General features: G+C 36.7%; 1 protein-coding gene across 1 annotated transcript in view; it reads right to left on the reverse strand.

Moving 5' to 3' along the window:
* FIRRM (FIGNL1 interacting regulator of recombination and mitosis) overlaps nt 1–22928 on the reverse strand; it is a 52838-nt gene that overhangs the window by 7278 nt on the left and 22632 nt on the right. Inside the window, exons 9-19 of the mRNA XM_060091288.1 lie at nt 19512–19592; nt 17248–17312; nt 14074–14222; nt 13324–13453; nt 12030–12216; nt 11093–11175; nt 10686–10737; nt 9002–9091; nt 3902–4087; nt 2015–2137; nt 510–605 (exon numbers count right to left, since the gene is read on the reverse strand). Of these exons, the coding sequence (XP_059947271.1) occupies nt 510–605; nt 2015–2137; nt 3902–4087; nt 9002–9091; nt 10686–10737; nt 11093–11175; nt 12030–12216; nt 13324–13453; nt 14074–14222; nt 17248–17312; nt 19512–19592 (1242 nt within the window). The remainder of the gene's footprint in view (nt 1–509; nt 606–2014; nt 2138–3901; nt 4088–9001; nt 9092–10685; nt 10738–11092; nt 11176–12029; nt 12217–13323; nt 13454–14073; nt 14223–17247; nt 17313–19511; nt 19593–22928) is intronic.

Genomic DNA, 22928 nt, shown 5'->3' on the forward strand with positions numbered 1-22928 from the left:
TTTACCTCGGGACAGTGTTTGTTTCTTAAGTGACTGTAAGCTGAAGCCACTCTTGAATTTGGGGATCAAGTCTGTCCAGTACGGACTCATTCCAAAGCCTCAAATCACTTCAGGTAAGATGAAGGCCTTCTCCGTTTTTCCCTCTCTCCGTCGCTTAGAACCTCCAAAACGAGGCATACCTGAGGTAACACCACATGGATCCCCCAGTGACCCCTGTTCTGCCACGCAAGCTGGGGGCCAGAGAGAAAATTTAGTAGTGCTCCTCCTCACTCATTTTATTTCTTCAAAGAAACAATGAGGATTATCCTTAACTCCAAGGTGGTTATATTCCACACTCCCACAGCTGCTGGCATGCCTTTGAAAATGCTATGAATGCAGGGTTCAAACGTAAACTATAACTCCTAACCTCAGGGGTTTTTCCTGAGCAGTTAACAGCAACAATGAAAAAGGTCTGACTACTCAGCATCAAGGAGATAGAGAAGAACAGATAACTTGCTCACTATTCTTACCTGACTTATCAGCTGAGGATCTAGAGTTTGAATGAAAAATCCCAGCAGTGGAAGTAAAAGGCAGAGTGTCTGTTGAACATAAGGTTGACCTGTTACCTTAAATAAGAAGCACAAAATAATTTTGGTGAAAATTTTCAATTACATGAGAATAGCAACCTTTGCATTTATTACATATGCTAAGCACTTTATTACCTTATAACTTATTCCTTATAACTGTGAGATAGGTATTATCACTTTAATAAGAAAAAGGAGCAGAAAGGTTAAATAATTTGCTCTAGATCACAGAGCTAGGAAAAAGCAGAGCCATGTTTCAAACCAAGATTTAACTCAGATGGGGATCTAACTGCTTTTATCCGTCACTGAAAAAGCTTGCTTATTCCTTAGTCTTCTTAAAATTCCATTTCTCCTCTCCATAATTGTTGTTTCTATCATGATACTGTAAGCTATATCACCAAGAGAGGTCCTCAGTGAATATTTATTGAATGATTTGTAAGGATCAGAGAAAAGTACTCATTGCAGTCAAAATGCTGCAGTAGTGAAATCTGACCTTATACATAAACTTTAATGATAAAACATCATCTGCAAAACCATTTCTATTATTTCCCAAGTGTGAATGTTGCCTTCAGCTTCCATTGACCGGGACAACCAGAGGTCACACATTTATTTCAACTTAAATGCCATATTTAGATATTTAACTAAATACGATTTCTAAACTACAATGATCTGTGGAACATACATCATTCTAACTCTAGCCTGGTCATCACTTGGCTTTCTGGCTTTTCTGGAAAAGAGTAATACAAATTAGCCACATCCATTTACTTGCCCCTTCCACCTTTAAGCCACATCACTCTCCATTGCCCAAAAGATTTTATAAAAAGACCCTGGAATAACAAACAAGCTCTACCAACCAAAGACAGAAGAATACAATAGAAGAGATTTTTTAAAAAAATAGGATCAAACTGGTCCTGAAAATAGTTAGCTAGAACATCACTTTCACTTCAGTAGGTTCTAGTTTTACTAATATAATTCTATCACACTTTTTTTTTTAATTAATTAATTTTTGTCTGTGTTGGGTCTTCGTTTCTGTGCGAGGGCTTTCTCCAGTTGCGGCAAGCGGGGGCCACTCCTCATCGCAGTACGCCGGCCTCTCACCGTTGTGGCCTCTCCCGTTCCGGAGCACAGGCTCCGGACGCGCAGGCTCAGTAGTTGTGGCTCACGGGCCTAGCCGCTCCGCGGCATGTGTGATCTCCCGGGACCGGGGCACGAACCCGTGTCCCCTGCATTGGCAGGCAGATTCTTAACCCCTGCGCCACCAGAGAAGCCCTATCACACTCTTAAATACAACCGGCTGAAAGAGTACAAGTAGGTATTTTAAGTTCTAATCGCAAGTTCTACCAAGAACCTAAAGAAATTACATACATTTTACTGTACAGGGAAATTTCAGTATTATTCCTTTTTCAATATTTTATTTGTTCTTCAGGGAAATGATTAGTTGTTTTCCTTACCAGTTTAATGTTTAAAAGAGCCCAAAGCTGACTCCCAACTTCCTTAACTGCAGTTTGCTGTCCCATATCCAGAGCTTCACTAGCAGAATTACATACAGCAAGCAGAGCAGAGAGCACTGTGTTCTAAAGGGGAGACAGGGAAAGAAAGGGCCTGAGTTTAGATACCAGTCTAAAGGAGCTGGAACCCAATTTACCTGGAGGTTTTGAGTTACTTACAACTCTTCATAAAAACCCATGTAGAATTATATTTCTAAGACCCAAAACTATCTCTTCAGCGATTCCTTTAATATATGTATATTTTGCTAAAACTAATTTTCCTTATACACAGAAACATTTGCTTCATTTTTCTAAATAAAGAAACTTTTTTTCCTTTTAGGTTGAAAATTTAACAAAATGGAAACACCATCATATTTTAATAGGTTTGATACAAATGGCCAGTATGGTCAAGCTAATTTATAATCTTCATCAACTAAAAATTTTATTTTTTTACATTATGTACTTAGCAGTCTTTTAAAGTTACCAGATTATTGTTGCTGCTGTTTTATAAACTTTAAAATTTTTCAGCAACACTGCATTCAATAAACAAATATAGTACTTAAGTACACTATCTAGAATTTGAAACTAAAGACAATTTTCCCTGGATTCGCTCTTATCTATATATCACATCTCTCTCTGACTGGCCAGGAATGGGGTTGGTTTGGGTGTGGTAACAATCAGTAACCTTGCCTTTCATCCATTATACGTCAACAACCACACTTAATTTTATGTAATTACCATACAGCTTTTATGATTTACTTATTTCCTCTTACAAATAAGCATGTTAAATGACCTGCTGAACTAAAGTTTTGGTCATAGAGCAAAGATCTGCTGAATTTTAGAAAATAGGTGCTTTTATTTTATCTAATACAAAAGACTTTTTGTCTTTACTATAGAAATCTGTGCACAATAACTGCAAAACCTGAACAAGTTCACCTACTCCTAACTAGGTAATTAATAGTTTTCCCAAAATAAAGGCACATAAAAATTTATATTTCCTTTCAATGTATGTAAATGTTTTCAATTATCTTGATGATTATGGTCAAGTGCCATTATGTAACAGAGTATCAGAACATTTACACTCAGTATAGAAATATAAGTCCTGAGAAAACCCTGAACTCATAATTTAAAACTGCAAATAGGTCCTCATCCCCTTGAATGCCCTGTATTCATCCTTGCTTGATTCTTCTCTACTTATCACAAACTGATATATATATATTATGAATATATATATTTATTACTTCTCTGTCCACAGCTAAGCTAGAATGTAAGTCCATGAAAGCAGGAATTTTTGTTTGTTTTGTTCCCTGATATATCTCCAATGCCTAAAACAGAGCTTGGCACATATGAGCATTCAAAATATGAATGAATGAATCAAAGAATGAGCAAATAAACACTTAACTCATGTACTATATTCAGTTTTTTAAATTGTATTTTTCTTTACTTACAGATGAATTTCTTTTTTATTCCATTATTTTAAGAGGGAGCATTCTAAACAGAAAGGTACATAAAAGCTCTGAAGATGTTTGCATAAAATGAGGGTTGTACATCAAATAGAAGAATCATGTCCACCTAATCCAGAGATATGTCAGCAAAAATACTACAAATAAAGTATTTCATAATGTGTTTCATGTTGTTCCAATGTGTGTTGAGCTACACTCTTCCCCCCTAACATTTACATCAATCAAGATAATAGTAGTTTCTCAAAGACTTTTACAATGTAGAAATCTGAACCTCTTGCTAGATTCTAACCTGAGGGCACAAACTGTCTGTCTTTTTAACAATACATCCCTAGTAACTGAGCTTAATAAACAGCTACTGAATGAACCAAGGCTATCAAAATTATCTTACCAGAGACTCAAGTTCTCCCAACGTGCGACTGCTGCTTAGCCACTTCCTGCACTGTGCAGTGCCTGATCTGCTGACCTCAAGTGCAGTTTGTTTCCTAAGCTCAGCAGGTAATGCCTGAAAGGAAATATATTGCCACAGAAGCAGATTTTCTGCTTCTTTTGGAGAAAATTTCTGGATAAACTCCACCTGAAACAAATTGTTAAAGAAACAAAAGTAACATAAAACAGTCTAGTGAATGGATACACCAAAGCTAAGTATTAGCTTCCATATTTAATATTTTTAAGAAGTTCTGAACTGAATAGCAGTATCACAGGTACCAGACCAAGGTAGCTTAAACGAACACACATTTTAGGGCTTCCCTGGTGGCGCAGTGGTTGAGAGTCCGCCTGCCGATGCAGGGGACGCGGGTTCGTGCCCCGGTCCGGGAAGATCCCACATGTCGCGGAGCGGCTGGGCCCATGAGCCATGGCTGCTGAGCCTGCGCGTCCAGAGCCTGTGCTCTGCAACGGGAGAGGCCACAGCAGTGAGAGGCCCGCGTACCGCAAAAAAAAAAAAAAAAAAAAAAAAGAACACACATTTTAGCCGTTACTCTTATTGTTGCTGCATTTGTTCCCAAAATGAAAAACACAGGTTAAGTGGAGCACGATATAAATGCATTAAGAAATGTTAAATAATGTATTTCATTATTAGTCACATCAGCTATTTTACATGCTCCTACCCAATAATTCTATTTTTTCCTAAGAATTTTTATGCTCATCACCTTGCACAGCTCAGTCAAAAGTAATATTCCAAAATATGCCAATGAGATTGATTTAGCCAACTTTTGTGGCTTACTACTCAGCTGATTATCATAGAGAACTTAAAGAAGCAAAGGTCATAGGTTCAGTTTTCCAATGGGCTAACCGCCAGCTCTGTTCTACTTTAGACAACATATGAAACTCATTCACAAGTGTTCAGGATAGTATGGTTGGCAAATCCATTCTACCACTGAAATAATTCAAAGTGCTTGCCAGGTTAATAGGAAAGCAGTACTGTTTTAAAACGTGTTGTCAACAGACTAGATAAAAATGGAAAACAAAAGTTCTAAAAAAAAAGTTAAATTTTATTCAATTAGTTTCTGGTGGAAAAACAGCAAAAACTGGTGCACTTACTAATTTAGGTATTCTCTAACTAGGAATATTAATGTAGTTTTTTAGAAGAATAATTCAATTTACAACCAAAATCTACTTGTTGAATGAAATTTTTCCTACATCAAAAATGAAAAAAAAACCCACTAGATTAAATTTGACCGAGAAACTCTTCTACGTTAAATATTATATTTATATTTGAATTTTATTTTGTCTAGAGAAAATATTTAGCTGTCAAAACAAGGGAAAAATCATGTGGCTATCTTTTGGGATAGCTGATAAAGCCAGAAAAATGGATCCCTTCATGAGCTATGTGTCTATTATAATAAGCAGCTTTATTCATGAAACCAAACTGCACCAGGAAAGCCAAGAGAATTGTGCCAACTAATAAACATCTATTCAAACAACACCTTTCTTTATAATAATGAAGTCCAGTGAGTGACTGAGTTCCCTTCCCAAAATAGAACTATAAATAATAACATCCTGGACAATATTAAAGGGTAGGTGTTGCCAAGATTTGTTACATACAAAGCCTGACTGATTGATTTACTATTCTGAGTTTGAAAACCTTGGCCTCAACACAATTTCCAAGATTTAAAACTGCGAGTGCTGACAGTTTACAAGGAATGAAGCATAAGGGGATGATGCGCAGAGCATTATGACTTCCCTCCTTAACACTAAGAGAAAAGATACACCAGTGGACTTAAAATGCAAATATATAAAGTAATCTTTCCTTTACATAAATATGGTAGAACAACTAGTGTGCTTAAATCAGGCATATTATATCCTTTCCCCTCAGGTAACCTCCTGGGACTTTTCCTTGTTTCTCTATAACAGGAATATTGTTAATTTTACACACTAAAAGAGCAATAGGATATGCAATTACTCCCCATATTGAAACAGTGGATTCATCTTAATCACCTTATATACTTGCATTCCACCCCCAAATTATTATCTATCACAGACACCATACTTTTTAAAGTAAAACACCACTATACTGAGATTAACTATTTTCATTTATGTTAATGCTGCATCATAGATCCAAAATCTGGGTTTTTATTTCACTATCTAAAAAGACACCATCATGTATGCAAAAGAATTGAATAATTATTTCCAGCTTCACTGCCTGCCCCTCCTTTTCCCCTAGCGTGTGCTCTCTCACGTTTGCTCTCTATTCCTGCCCACTCCCTCCCAGTTCACCCTTCCTTTAGCATGAATCTCAAATGCCACCATCTCCAACAGCTTCGCCATTCCTACCTGTTCCCACACCACACGTCCCCAATAAACACCCAACAAAACCTGATTTGCACCTCAGTCGTGACACTCATCACGTACTACCTTTTATTATGAATTTTTATAAATTTAATTTCTACTAGGTTATATGTTCCTTGAGATGTCATGATATAGTACAGTGGAGTCCAAGTTTTTTATTTTAAGCAACAAAACACTATTAAAAATTTGTGAGCAAGCTTTGTATGTCTAAATAAAAGCAGATTTCCTAGGGTAAAAGGGAGTAAGGAGGCAGAATCAACAGCCCACAAACAGAGGAGGCCCCTGAAGTAGCTGCAGGAAGACTGAAAAGAATACTGGAGCTGTGGAAAGAGCACAGATGTGCGAGCAAGACAGATCTGATCTGAATCCCAGCTCAGTCATTTATTATGTTTGAGTTTGGGGTAGTTCTTTAATTTCCCTGAGTTATTATTTCTTCATCTGTAAAATGGACATAATATCATCATCTATCCCACAAGGCTAATGTAAGGACTAAAAGAATTGAAGTGCCTAGTACAAAGCCTGGTCCATATTTCAGTCTCAAAAAATACAGGTTTCCTCCCTGCCTAATTTAAGAAGAGGGATCAAGTCTTAACAGAAAAGGAAAAAGAGCTGAGCATGACAGAAGAACTAACACTTGTTAAATGCTCACTTGATGTATAATATATATACATTCTCTATCTCCTCCAGTTTCACAACTGCCATCTGAGTAATAGTATTTCAATTTTAGGATTAACTAACTCTCCCAAGGACTCTCAGAACAGGGGTTCAAATTCAGGTTTGTCCCTTAATTTTTAGTACAGTAATGACCACAGCAGGAAAAATCAGTATTTGATAACTGAAGGAAAAGATTAAAAGTAACCCCTCATTTATCTATAACCTACATATCTGATAGCTGCAATTATTTGGAAAAATTGAGAAAACTGAGAAGTTTGTAAGAGATCTGTAAACATAGAGTTTATCTATAACAAAGCTTCTAGAACTCAGGGCTAATTCATTCTGAGTTGTATTATCCTAAAAATTAAAATTTCACAACCCTGGGAAAAGGATCTTATTCCCATTTTGTAAGTGAGAAAATTGAGGATCTCTTCCAGACCCCACTTCTTCAGGAAGGGCCTCCCAGTTAACAGGGCTTCTAGGAAGAACAGTGTACTGGAAACCAGGAGTAAGACATTTGATAGAGGAGAGAAAGATATTAAAATTCTAAGAGATCTGGAGCAGACAACTCTTGAGGAGTTCTGGAGGGAAGAACAGCAACCCTAACATGTTTTCTAGAGGGCTGTGAGGTGGGCCTGGTATGCTTTTTGCCTTGGAGACACCGGTAAGTAAGAGAGCTAGGAGGTCAGCGTGGTTCCTCTGGTGCCTGGCCAACCTCTCTCAGGCAGGAAAGCAGGCATGGGCTTGGGGTAAACACTCTAGTCAGAAATAACTCCCAGCATTTATTGAGCATCCTCTAAGCCTGGTACTATGCTAAGTGTTTTGTATATATTATCTCTAAAGTCCTTACAAAATATTTCAAAATGGTTACACATATCTGTCACTTTGTAGACAGGGAAACGGTTTCAGATAGGATGACTTGCCAAGGCACCAAGGCCTGTAACCTCCTTCATTAACCCAGTGTTTCCCCAGCTTGTATCCATGTCAGAATCATGTAGGAATTTAATAATAACAATAACAACAACAAGTTAATGAGCCTCACCTCACAGCCACTACTCTATACCCACTCCATTCACAGGTTTAGGTCCCGGAACCTGTATTTTTTAAAAAGCTCCCATAGGAGATCCAAACTGACTAGTCCAAGGGACTATGCAAGGCTACACAGGTTCCTGTAACTGTAGAATCTCCTCTGTCACAGCAGAGTTTGTCTTCCTCACAGTAGCAAACAACTAAGGCTCATCATACTTTGTTTTCCCCAAAAAGTTCAACTTATTTACTTAAAAAAAAAAAAAGGTATCATTATCATTAAGAGCATAATTAATATTCTAGTTCTTCAAAATAAGTTAAAAGGGGCAGAGGCTATAGAACCACTTCATTTCAAGTATCTTAAATTGATGAGAAACAAGGAGAAGGAGGACAGAATTACCAATAGAATGATTATCTGTAACTTGCAGCAAAGACATTAGTAAGGACTCTTTCCTTGACCAAACTTAAGTCAGGCTTTTCTTAGCCCTCCTCTCAAGTAGCCTTTGACCTCCAGCTTGTGTCCATCTTTTTTGGGCCTGCATCATCCAGTTTTAGCAAGAATCCTGCTAAGTCAATTTAGAAAAAATCCCTCACCCTTGGTATCTCATCATCCTGGTCTGTGTTCAGCAAGAATCCTGTCACCCCAACTCCTGATGCTTCTTCTTAGTAATTTTTATCCACTGACCCCCACCCTGCTCCTTGATTACAGATCCGCACTAGTTTATGCTGTATTCAGAAATAAGCCCAGTTCTACACTGAAGTCTCTTTGCTCCTATTGCAACAGCTCCGAATAAAATCTGTTTTTGTCACTTTAACTACTGTATAGCTCTGGCTTTTCTTTAACATCAAAATCTAAACACACCTAAAAGCAATAACCAAAGCAATGAAGACATTAAAAATTTATGTTCAGATCATGTCAGCATTTAAAGGTAGAACAAATGGGGGTCAAAAAGCCTTCCAAAGTATCTGGATCCAATTCTCCTCGGGTGCTCAAAGACAGTGACACAGATGGGATCCTTGCCTGCTGGGGTGGGGTCATGAAGAAGAAGAGGCGCCTCAATAGTACTGATAGGCTGGTGAGCTGATGACATTCTCCAGGGCAAGATTTTATCTGGGAAAGGCAGGAGAGAGAGGAGAGATTGACTGACTTAAAATCATAGCTTTTACAAGCTTTTATATGCCAAAATAGTAACAGCAGCTCTTTCTGGGAAATAACCTGGGTCATTTTAATTTTTAATTTGGAGCTTTTCTTTATTTAATTTTTTCCCTTCCATGAACCTAGATTACTTTTATAATGAGAAAACAATTTTGATATTACTTAAAAACAATACTTTGGAGTTTCTATTTCTAATTACCATTTTGATTATAACTTGATATGTTAATTCCCCTGCTCAAAGATAATTCATGGAATTTTTTTAGATCTAAGCACAGAAGTGCAGAGGTAAATCTCTATAAGATGGAAGCTTCATTAAAAGATTTTATAAATTCCTATCATAATGTACTAGGAGAGCTTTTATTTAAAGTAGATATAATACACAAAACATAAAAATCACTCTTTGTTTTGTGCAAGATGTGTTGAGGATTTAGTAAAGTAGGTAAGTGCTCCAGACCATTAGCCATGGAGATACAGATGTCAGGCTGTCTGGTTATCATACACCTCACTGGATTTAGTCTACAATATCCTTATAAGGTAAACCAAGAAATATATGACACAGTGACTCTACTAAAAGACAAAAGACACATGGACCCACATAAGATCTTTATCAAAGGCCAGGGACAAAAAAAACCAAAACAAATAGGTCATGACCATCTTATACGGAACATAAACATCTTGGAATTTAAAAGCAAAAAAAGACCAACATTGAAAAGATTAACATAAGTTGTCATTAAATAGTTTTCTCTTTGTATCCATTCACAAAGCATCACTTCTTTTTTTCTTTAAATTTTTACTGGAGTATAGTTGCTTTACATTGTTGTGTTAGTTTCTACTGTACAGCAAAGTGATTCAGCTATATGTATATCCTGTCTTTTTTGGATTTCCTTCCCATTTAGGTCACCGCAAAGCACTGAGTAGGGTTCCCTGTGCTATACAGTAGGTTCTCATTAGTTACCTATTTTAAACATAGTATCAAGTGTATATATATCAATCCCCATCTCCCAATTCATCCCCCCACCCCTTGGTATCCATACGTTTGTTCTCTACGTCTGTGTTTTTATTTCTGCACAAAGCATTACTTCTTTTTCCAAAAGGCATCGATCACTATCACATTTAGTCCCTCTCAGAAAGAGATGCAACAAAATCAAGAGTCAGATTTTCTAAGTTATTTCAGAGAGGGGGGTTGGGGGGGGGGAGAGAGAAAGGTGGGAGGAGACAGTAAGAAGAACTCTTGGTCATCAACATTAAAGCTAACTAACTCCTATTTTCTACTTTACATTCAATTTTAAATTTATCCTCAATCAACCTAGTCTTTCTTTCCCAGATCAGTGAAACTCCATAAAATTTTGAAAATATGAGACAATTTCCCCAGTGTTACACTCTTTCTCGTACATCTTTCTCAAAGCATCAGCATTAATGAAGGGCAAAGAAACTGTCAAAAGAATTTAGCTACCATGCTATTTCTCCTTTTGATATTCACTTTAAGATATCATATCCCCAAAGGAAGTGCAAGGAAAGTGGGTGCTTTAGGCCTTATAATTCTACTCACCAGATGAGCCACTATGGTGACATGGTGGGCACAGAGTTCAGCAGTCCCATATCTGTGATTTAAAGAGAAAGCAATCTTCATACAATTATTTATACAATTATTCAGAAAAGCAAGGAGATGACTTCCATAAAGCACTAAATATTCTAAACTGCAGTTATTGCATGGCCAAGGAATATCATAATATACAAAACTACCTAAGCAATAGGTTCTATTGACTTGAACCAAAGAAAGGAAAGAGGGAATTCAGTCTCTAATTTAGTGCTATGATATGAAATCAAACCATTTTGGGGGGCTGTTAAAGGATTATCAAGACAGAATTTTTCTATAAACTTACAAGTATGAAGTCATTTACTGTCAATCACTACTGTAAATCAATCCAAACCCTAAAAAAAGTAAGTACGTTGTACCGAGCAAGGAAGCTCCATGCGTCCATAGCTAGCAAAGAGGTGATCATGTTAGCACTAAGCACAGCATTCAACAGAGCAGTGTCCTAATGAAAAACAAAAAGCTACAATAAATTATCATTAATATTACATTTTTCAAAATAAAACAACAAAATACTATCACAATCCAAAAAACAACAGATCCTCAGTAGGAAAGCTCTACTTTCTAGTATCTGAAAGAAGCTATGTTGCCATTCCCTCAACATTTATTGAGCACTTACTACATGTTAAGCATTGTGCTGGGCTACAGAGATTCAAAAGTGGTTTTCAGTGTGGTACCTCAATCACAAGGCTCCACAGAAATTCTCTATGTAGGCTGAAATTTTGAAAACGATATATACAATACACACGCCTATACTTTCGTTTCTGCCTTAAACCATTCAAATACGATATTTAATATGTGCTGAATATTATTCATTGTATAATATCTTAAATGATACTGATCCTTAAGTAAATTCTAATAATGTTTTTCCTAAAATTTTATCAACATCTTTTCTAATCCAATTACACTAAAAAAAAAATCCACATTAAGCCTAGGATCTATCTATAGGAGACCTGGTACTACATACCATTTACTTCTTTTCTTTTTATGAAACTGAATTAGGTGAAATCCTACCCATTTTTCCTCTTCTCACACTGTCTTTCCATACCTTCCCACCCAAAATGTTTCCTCAAATATTTTAGCTAAATATTACATCTGAATACTATAGGACTCTAGGACTACCATTTCCTAGGAGCCAGCTGAATTAAAGGGTAACTAAAATGTGCAAGCTGAGGGAATGACATTCAAAAATAAATACACATTTACTACCCCACACTTTCTTCTATATCTGAATCACAATTTCAATGAAAAGAAAGCAAAAGTATAATCTCGGCTTAGCCCAGCAAGTAACAAACTTACCAGTTCAGGGAACAGTGAGGGATGAAGGGAAGCAATAAATGTACACAGATGAACACAAACATGCTGGTACAAGGTGACAGCAACCTCGGTGTGCCCTTTACTCTTTACTTCCTGTAAATGAACAGGCAGAGACAGTTCACCAGAACACTGCTCAAAACTGGAGAAAATGGCTTTGAGTAGAGACACCCTGCAGGGAAATTGAGAACATTGAACCCAAGATTATTAACATTTAACAATTAGCAGGTGTAATAATATGACACACAGAGGTTTATCTTAGTTAGCAAAGCCAAATGTCTCAAGATGTATATATCAACAGTTTCCAATATGTGTGAATATGTATCCGTAAAAATAAAATATAGTTAGGAAAATCCCTTAAAGGAGAAGAATTTTCATATATATCTTCTATCATTTACCAAGTGTTTAATCATAATACAGAACTATACAAAGTCTAAGACAAAATTCATCAAGGAACTTGAAACTTAAATAGCTAAGCTAGGTATCATATATAAAATAGAAACTAGGTATTATCATTCAGATAGGGAGGGGTTATTTTAGGATTTAAATGATTTAAGAATTCTTTATAGAGGATTTAAATAACAAATTAAAAATAGGCAAACTATAATAGGTAAATAAGACAAAGCCTGAGTATAAGGTAGACAGGAATCACCAGTCTGACAGGAGCAAGGTATATGTGTAGAAAATGAGTGACATGATAAGGAGCAAAAGTAGATGATGAAAACAGAATGGGTGGGTTTTAAATGCAAAGCTGGGGAGCTGGGATATTATGCTTTAGTTACTGAGCAGGAGAATAGGAAGCTCAGAGCTGGGGTGTAAGGAGACTAACTGGTAGTGGTACACAGGATGCCACTAAAGGATAGGACAAAAAACTAGAGTACAACAATAACCCAGGAGGTAAGAAACTAGAGCCTGGTGTTGGCAAGGAAGAGGAATACAAGTGAAATTTCCCAGGAAATAACTTATAGTGTCTAAGCACTCTATTTAACAGAGCTCATTTTTAAATGTTACTAACTACATCTAGTCTGCTACACTCAATGTTTATAACACTATTAGCAATACCTTCTAAAAGAGTGAACAAAATTAAATTATTTTCCGTGCCTATCATAGATTTATGTATTTTTTATTTTAATTAAGTAGCAATATGCATGAGGTCTACACAGTAACTATTAATTAGAATATGTGACATAACAAAGAACTTAATTTCAAGGTCATTGCAAACAAACAGGGCATTCTAAACCATCGTAATGTGATTGGATATCAACAACACGTTTACTACCTGGTTGTAGCTTCTGAGACCTGGGTCTCTGTGCACCACAGGGTCTGCACGTCCTCAGGCTGAGAGGGCAGCTCATCCATGATGACAACCAGCAGTAGACACTGTGGAAACTGTAGTTCACAGGGCAGCTCTTAAGGTGGTAAAATTAAGTTACAACAAATTAGTAAACACATACTCTACATACTTTCAGCAGAAATCTGATTGTAATATATAAAAAAATTAGAGGCATAATTTTTAAAAAGCAGAAATATGTTCCAAGAAAAAAAAGTAGAAGAAATTTTAAATAAAATTTTTAAAACTTAAAAAAAGGATGACTGGGACTTCCCTGGTGGTGCAGTGGTTAAGAATCCTCCTGCCAATGCAGGGGACACAGGTTTGAGCCCTGGTCCGGGAAGATCCCACATGCTGTAGAGCAACTAAGCCCGTGGACCACAACTACTGAGCCTGTGCACCACAACTACTGAGCCTGTGCTCTAGAGCTCGTGAGCCACAACTACTGAGCCCGTGTGCCACAACTACTGAAGCCTGTGCATCCTAGAACCCGTGAGAAACCTGCACACCACAATGAAGAGTAGACCCCGCTCAACGCAACTAGAGAAAGCCTGTGCACAGCAATGAAGACCCAACGCAGCCAAAAATAAAACAAATAAATAAAGAAACAGGATAACTGTATAAAAGAAAATTACCCTGTCTCTAACATGTAATAATTAATAAGAGATGATTTAACACTAAATCTGTTTTGAAATTTACCTAATTCACTGTCCAAAACCACTTCGACGAAAGGTTGGAATTTGAGAAGCTGACTGACAAGTGGATCCAGTGCAACCAGGAAAGCACCTGCTATTTCCTCCTGTTGTGCTTTAGAAATCCCAGCAGCATACAGGCTTGGAGGAAACTTACTGGGAAGGGAGGGAAAAAACTCATTCATTAATAACTATTTTCAAATTTTAGGTAGAGGTAAGTACTGATGTTCTTCCAGCAGTGAAAATATATTTAAAAATTAAGTAGCATGTGTTTTATAAAACAAAATTCAAAGTACTGAACTGATACCATAATTCTATGAAGAACCTCTGAACTAAATAACATGGCTATAATTCTATAAAATTAAAAGTTTATAATCTTAAAGAAAATGCTGGTATGGCTTTGATGCATTTTAATACATTGTTCACAATGATATTCTTAAAAAATACTATAAAAATATGAATCAAATAACTAGTAAAAGCATGTAAAAAAGATATTTCTGATAAATTCTGGGGTAATTACTTCTATTGAAAGTTATTTTAAAATAGGTAAAATGCTGAATTTACTAGAATAATAGTTTCTCAGAAGCAAGAGTTTTATAAGAACAAACTGTATACTAACACTGAGGGAGATGCAAAGAATTTCATGGAAAATGTCTCAGTAACTGAGGTTTAAACTAAACTTCGATCAAAACCTATGTGAAATAAGATATGTATTCAGTATTTTTGCCATGTTATTTTAACTGTGGCAAACTTGATAGTACATGAGAAAACCCTGTCTAGCAGGGGATGACAGCATTTAAAAGGAAGCACTTAATATAAACACTTGAGGCCTTTGTAGTGTGATGGAAGAAGCACCAGTCTGTCAATTACTAGTTATGTGACTTTGGTTCATTCATTCGACCTCCCTGAGCCTCACTTTCTTCACTTGTAACACTGATTCAGAGTTGTGAGGACTAAATTATAAGTGAAATTATAAGGTGAAAGACATATAAAATACAACAAAAGTAAGGAAACTCCACAGATTTGAACTATAGCTACTGAACATCAAAGCAAGTATGTGTTTTTCAATCAAATGATACATTTTAAAATTATTTGACAAATGTTTATAAAGTGCCTATGTATATGCCATGTACCTTTCTAGGAGTGTGTGATATAGTAGTAAACAGAATATACAAAGTTACTGCCTTTACGGAGTGTATACTCTAATGAAGGGGAGAAGTTAACAAGTAAGTAAGTAAATACACAATATAGTAGATGTTAGTAAGTGCTAAGGTGGACAGGAAATTCCATTGAATTTCTATGTAAAATTCTATTGAATTCTGTTTGAATGTGGGTCATTTGAGAGTTTGTGCAGAGAAGTCATATGATCTAATTTATGTTTTATCACTCACTTCGGCTACTGTATGGAGAACAGACCAGAGCAAGGCAAGGGTGGAAACACAGACAGTAGATAAGATGTTCTTTTGCAAAAATGCAGGCAAGAAAATAATAGTGGATGAGATTGAATGGTAGCCGTTTACGTGGTGAGAAGTGGCTGGATTCTCTTTATACACACTGCACATACATATTTATACTGAAGGTGATACTGACAGAATTTGCTACTGGACTAGATGAGGGGTATGAGAGTAAGACAAACATCAAAGATGACAGGAAGATTTTTTGGCCTGATCAATTTGAAGAACCAAATTACCACTTAAACCGAAATGAGGAAGCTACAAGAGGAGCAGATTTTGGGGGGTTGGGGAGTGGGGGATAGATGAAATGGGTTGGAATCAGGAGTTTGGTTTGCGTCAATTTAAGTACAGATGTCCTGATTGGCAGTTAGACATTAAAGGGGAGAGACATAAATTTAAAGTCTTGAGACTAAATGACCATAGAGGAGAGGAGAGGCCTGTAGACGGAGTGCTGGGGCACACCCAACTTAAAGTAGATGGAGAGATGGGGAGGAACCTGCTGAGGAGGGAGAGGTGTCTTGGAAGCCAACAGAAGAAAGAGTCCAAATGAAAGGGTTAAGTGCTGCTGACAGGTTACATAAGATGAAGCCTAAAACTGCCCACTAGATGTAGCAACATGGAGTCACTGATGACCTTGACAAGAGCTGTTTTGATGAAGTAGTGGAATAGAAAGCCTGACAGGAGGAGCTTCAAAAAAGAAAGTAGAGACAGTGGTAAAGACAACTCTTTCTAAACACATGCAGAAAAATGGGAAGGTGTTTATTTGGAGGAGGATGTAGAGTTGAGAGATTTTGTTTTATATTGTTCTTAAGATGGGAAAAATAACAGCATGTTGGTATACTCATGAGAATGACTGAGAAAGCAGGGAAGAATGATGATGCAAGAGGGAAAAGGAACAACTGCTAAAGTAAGGTCCTTGAGCATGTGAGAGAGGGTGAAATCCAATGAATGAATAGACGCTGGCCTTAGATAGGCACACAGACAGTTCACTCATGGGACAAGCAAATATATGGGCCTAGATACAGAGAGAATAGTTGATGTGTCAGAAGGAGAATATGGAAGCTCTCTTTCAATTGCTTCCACTTTTCTCAGTGACACACACAGTGAGGACATCGACAATGAGAAATGGGGAGGTGGTGCTGGAGATTTAGGATGTTTGAAGAGGGAGAGGTATGAAAAGTTGTCTGAGAGACTAAATGGATTAAGGAAGTATAAGAGGGTTGCTGACGAATGAGCTGACAGAGTCTTTTAGTGTCAAATCAAGGGCTCTTCTGAGGTTACTATCAATTTTAGATGTCATTTAGCCCTCATCTAAATTATGACACCCTTTCTGTAACTCACTTTTTTTCTGGGATGGAGTCAACTACTACTTGAACTAAATCTCATAGAAGTAAAATAAAAATTAAGAAAGATAAAAAACGGTATGCTGATACAAAATATGCACGTATATATAACCTCTTTTTTTTTTCCTTTGGTATTTATCATCATACCAATATTCATCACTTGGATATAAAGTACTAGTTAAGAATATAAAGATAAGTAAAACTCATATGCAACCTATTCCTTAAAAGCTTTCATGTCCATTAATTTTAAGCAAGCAGATAAAAACTCACTAAAACATTAAGAAAAAATTACTGTGATATTTTATTTTTAAATGATATACATTAATGTTTGCATGGCTCAAATGGCTCTATTACATTTTAATGGTCATACAGCAGTCTTCTTACCTGTGTACCTGAAGATAAAGCTGGTGCAATATACAGCAAGAATCAGACAGGAAAGGAAGAAATTCCTAAAAATAAAGCAACTCTATTCACTCTTTATACACAATGTGCTTTGCTAAAATAGATCCTCTCATCAAAGGCATGCAAAATAAAATAAAATCCCAGATGTGCTACATAGGGAAAAAAATTTTCTTGCATGAGGATAAAAAGGGGGATGAGGGGCTTCCCTGGTGGTGCAGTGGTTGAGAGTCCGCCTGCCGATGCAGGGGACAGGGGTTCGTGCCCCGGTCCGGGAAGATCCGACATGCCGCGGAGCGGCTGGGCCCGTGAGCCATGGCCGCTGAGCCTGCGCGTCCGGAGCCTGTGCTCCGCAACGGGAGAGGCCACGACAGTGAGAGGCCCGCGTACAGCAAAAAAAAAGGGGCGGGGGATGAGGCTAAAAGCACCTAAAATTCTTTACTGTTAAAGCTATCAACACAACCACAATTAGGAGCTATCATTTACTGAGTATCTCCAAGTGCTCAGTAGACATGTAGTGACTTTACATACATTATTTTAGTCCTCTCAAAAATATTATGACATATTACTGTCCCCATTTTATAGACTAGAAAGCTGAAGCTAAGGTATCAAGCAACCTGAGACACATAGCTAAAAACCAGTAGGGCTGGGATTCAAGTACAGTTGTGACTGCTCTATCCATTATGGTTATGCCATCTCTTAGAATGTCAGAGAAATAGTTTTAATTGTATTATATGATATAGAAAACAAGCTGATAGTTAATTATTTAAAACATTTACATTCCCCTGAAAGAAAAGAATTGATTTAAAAATGGAATAATTAGGCACAATTTTGCCTCCTAACAACTCCGGCAAATATCAGATGGGTAACTGCTCAACAAGCGCCGCTGGCGCCAGGACCCCCCACCCTGTACCTCTGCCCCTGAAACACACACCCTGCGAGCTGTAGGCAACCTGGTGTTAGAGCAGCCAACTACGGTAAGTGGCAGTGGCCCCGAAGGATGAACTCGGACAGCACACCCACAAGGATGGCAATGTGTCAGGAGCCAGTGAGCCTGCCATGGAATTCTGACTGATAAACAGTCATCAGAGAGCCTTATCTTTTCCTCAGAAAGGAGGAAGACAAGGTCAAAAACAAATTCGACATGGACAATAGTTTTGCTTTCTTCTTTTAGTTACGAACATTTATTACTATTGGTATCTCTTTCACTGGCTGCTATAAGTATTCTCTCCTCTTCTTTCCAAATAATCGGCCTTGACAGCTTATCTATTCTATTCATATATCTTCAACAATCACTATGCTATCCTGATGACTCCCAAATAGTCAGGTCTTCTTAAAATTATCATACAGTTTGAACATTTAAACTTTAACAACCTAATTTAGAAATATGGTAGAAATAATTTATGAACAGTATTTAAAGGCAAATTGAACTATCTTCCGAAAACTGATCTGTGCTTATAGAAATAATTTTGTTTATGCTTACAGAAATAAGTTTTTCAGAAAATTGAATAAAACTAGTAACAATATGGACTTCCCTGGTGGCGCAGTGGTTAAGAATCTGCCTGCCAATGCAGGGGACACAGGTTCAAGCCCTGGTCCAGAAAGATCCCACGTGCCGCAGAGCAACTAAGCCTGTGCGCCGCAACTACTGAGCCTGTGCTCTACAGCCCACAAGCCACAACTACTGAGCCCGTGAGCTACAACTACTGAGCCCACGTGCCACAACTACTAAAGCCTGTGCACCCTAGAGCCCACGTATCACAACTACTGAGCCCATGCACCGCAACTACTGAAGCCCGCGTGCTCTAGGGCCTGTGTGACGCAACTACTGAGCCTGCGTGCTGCAACTGCTGAAGCTGACGTGCCTAGAGCCTGTTTTCCACAACAAGAGAAGCCACCACAATGAGAAGCCCACGCACTGCAACAAAGAGTAGCCCCTGCTCACCGCAACTAGAGGAAGCCCATGCACAGCAATGAAGACCCAATGCAGCCAAAAATAATAAATAAATAAATCTTCAAAAAATATTTTAAAAAACAAATCTAGTAACAATATGATGGTAGCAACTTAAATGATATAACAGATGCTCAATATTTAACAATTAACAATATAAAACCAAAAACCCTACAAAATATACTCTTGACTAAATAACTTCAAAAGATTGTTTTTGGCAGGAATAATAAAAACAGGATAACTTACAATGTATTGTAGATTTCACACTCACGCATTATTAAAAAAAAATAAGCCTTACCTTAGTATAGTGCAAGAGGGAGTTGGCAAAGAAACGACACAATTTGAGTGTTTTCTGAAATAATCTGCAGTCAGTATTATCCTGTTCCAAAAAAAGGAAATAAGAAAGCATAATGAATAGGAAAAGAATATTAAATTAGCTAAACTTGTAAATGAGACAATATTTTCTAAAATGATCTCTTAATAAACAGTGTAAACATGTTCCATAAAAAAGTAATTCTTCTCTGAGTTGTTAGAAGCAATACAAACACACACCAAATGATAAAGATATGTCAAAAAATTAAACTCTACATCACTGAAAAGAAATCTTAATCTATAACAGCAAAAGAGGTGATCATTTTTGATTGATCTGAAAGTGAAAGAAACTTTTAATACCTTATTGTTCTTTGCTATATGGGAATCAGTAGATGGTCAAAAGAAAAGGTCTTACAAACAAATAAAAGAATCAGATATGAAAGAAAACAGGTAAGACATGAGAAGGCAGTTCACAGAAAATACAAATATCCAATAAACTAAAATTGAAAAACTAAATTACAACCTAATTACATATCTTTTGAAGGGGGAGGGGAGAAGACTATTTGATTAGCAAAGATTTAAGACTGATAATATCCCAGAGTTGAGGAAGTGTAGTAGTAAGCACTTTATTTTAACATTCATGGGAGCATAAAATAATACACTCTTTGCATTATTATTAAAAGCTAGAGTGTTATAAATTCCTTGACCCAGTAGCAATCCCACTTTTGGAAATAAATCCTATAGAAATACCAGCACAGGTATGCAATGCAATCTTTCTTATATAATGAAAATGGAAATAAATCCAGAATCCATCAACTGGAGAATGGTTAAATAAATTCAAGGTATAAAATTGGATGATGAATACATAGAGATTCATTATTTTAAAAAAAATTCAAGGTATATTCACAAAATGTAGTAGCATAGAGCTATTAAAAGGAATTGGGTAGATATACCTTCACGAATACAGAAAGCCCAAAGGCAGATTAAGTAAGAAATCATGCTGCAAAACAATATGTATAATATCATCCTATTATTATTTTTAAATGTGTTATGTATTAATATTTCCTCCCTAACCCTCCCAAAATAAATCGAAATCTTACCTGTGGTTCTTTGTAGCAGATGAAAGTAGGATTTCACCGTCCATGTTAGGTATTTGTGTAATGTGTGAGGGTTTTCTGAGCATGTGTTACATTTGTAAGTTGATAAAACACTGGGTAATGCCAAGATATCCATGTGTATACAGGGGATGTAGAGGACAGTGGAGTCACCCTACCTGGATTGAAATCCTGGCCTTACCACTACCTCTGCATGATCGTGGGAAAGTTACCAAGCCTCTCTATGAGGGTGCAATGTGGCTTACACTAAGGTTACTGTGAGGTTTAAACAGTGCCTGACACTTAGGCAACTTAGCTTAATAAATATTGGTTGTTATGTCATCCAAATGTGTAATACACACTATAATCCAAAGAGCTTTAAATCAGTACCTTAAAATTAAGTCAAACAGATACATTTTTAATTTGGAGAATAATTTCAAATGAAATAACTTTATTAACTGTGTATGTTCAATCTCTTTCCAAAAATATATCAAAACCTTAATTAAACCAATCAAAGTGGAATTGAATGATCCACTAATTGAGTATGACCCTTCATTTTTACCTTTTATAAAAATATTTGGAAATAGTCAATTTTCCTCAGCAAGAGTAAGTTAGATGAAAATTCACCTCTTTGATAATTATGAATATGAACTCTCTCATACACTGCTATGGAAATTTAAAAGGACAGAGATTAAAAATGAATCTAAGATACTTATAAGATACTCAATAAGAAATTTTTTTCAGCTTAGATGTCATATCATAAGAAACTGTTCTTGACTTCACGACTGGGTTCCTACCTTTACTCACATAGGCCAACCCGCAATTCTCCAAAGATCACACTAGTCTATAATTACCTGCTTATACTATCTCCCAACCTAGACTATAAGTTATTGGAGGCAGAAAGATGTGGCTGACTTAGTACCCAGCACATTTTCTGGCACACAGTAAGGACTCTGGAGATAGCTGGTAAATGAATTAAATGAATAAATGGTGACACGCAACTTATCATGTTCACCTACTTTAAATTTTTCTTTCTCATTCAAGAGGAAATTGTATAAGATTCGGTTGAAGACTCTAGTTTTACTTCATTACTAAATAGCATACCAATTAAATCTAGAGCTGATTTTCACATTTTCAAAAAGCAAGTGTACAACACAAATACTATCCCACCTTGATTTACTCAACTGTTTAAGTCAGAAAGTTTGCATCTCAATGCCAATAAAAAAGGCATGGGGATATAAACAAGGAAAACCATTTTTAATGTTTCAAAATATTGAGTATCCAGTCTTCCTTTCTTTAAATAAAACAAGAAAAATACCGATAAAATCTGAATGTAGTGAGCAATGAATCTAAGTGTAGGCAATAGATATAAATATATGAGTTTATTTTCTGAATATAACTTTCAGTAAGCATTCTATGAACAAAAGTAGGAATTACAGTGCAAATTAAGTTTATATCTAAGAGCGTTACAAATATATTCCCCTATCTTTATAGAAAAACTAAATTATTTGTGGCTAAAAAGCTCGTTACAAAGTCTAATACAACAGTCTCATTTTGAAACCATGTTCAAGACTTAAGAGAGAATAAATATCAATTTTAGGGGCTGTCATGGGTTGAACTGTGTCCCCTAAAAAGACAGGGTGAAGTCCTAACCCCTAGTACCTTTATTTGGAAGTAGGGACATTGCAGACACAATTAGTTCAGATGAGGTCATACTGGAGGAGGATGTGCCCTTAATCTAACATGACTGGTGTCCCTATTACGAAGATGATAAGAAGAGACAGGGAGAGGACACCACGTGATGATGGAGGCGGAGACTGAAGTTATACAGCTGCGAGCCAAGGAATGCCAGTGATAGCAGAAACTAAGAAAGGCATGGAGCAGACCCTCCCCTAGAGCCTGCAAGAGAACAGGGCCCTGCTGACACATTTCAGACTTCTACCCTCTAGAAGTGTGAGTGAACAAATTTGCCACCTGATTTGTGGTAATTTGTTATAGCAGCCTCAGGAACCTAATTTAGGGACTGATACATCTACATGCTTCCATAAATAGCATATTACCTATGACATCTAGAGGTTTTATTCTGATGTTTTTGAAAACAAGGTGAAAAAACTGCTTGGAAGAATTTAATGAAATAGTTTGATGCTTCAATAAATATCAACAGTGAACAGCAGAGGGCGATACTAATCAAAATTTAGAGTTAAGAATGGAGAAACTACACAGACCTTCTCAAAGCTCCATTTCAAGGCAATGGACAGTAAGTTGTGCTAGTTACGTTTATGAGTACCAAATAAGTAAAGAAAAACAAG

Source organism: Mesoplodon densirostris, chromosome 2 (assembly GCF_025265405.1).
Source record: "Mesoplodon densirostris isolate mMesDen1 chromosome 2, mMesDen1 primary haplotype, whole genome shotgun sequence".
Taxonomy (NCBI): domain Eukaryota; kingdom Metazoa; phylum Chordata; class Mammalia; order Artiodactyla; family Ziphiidae; genus Mesoplodon; species Mesoplodon densirostris.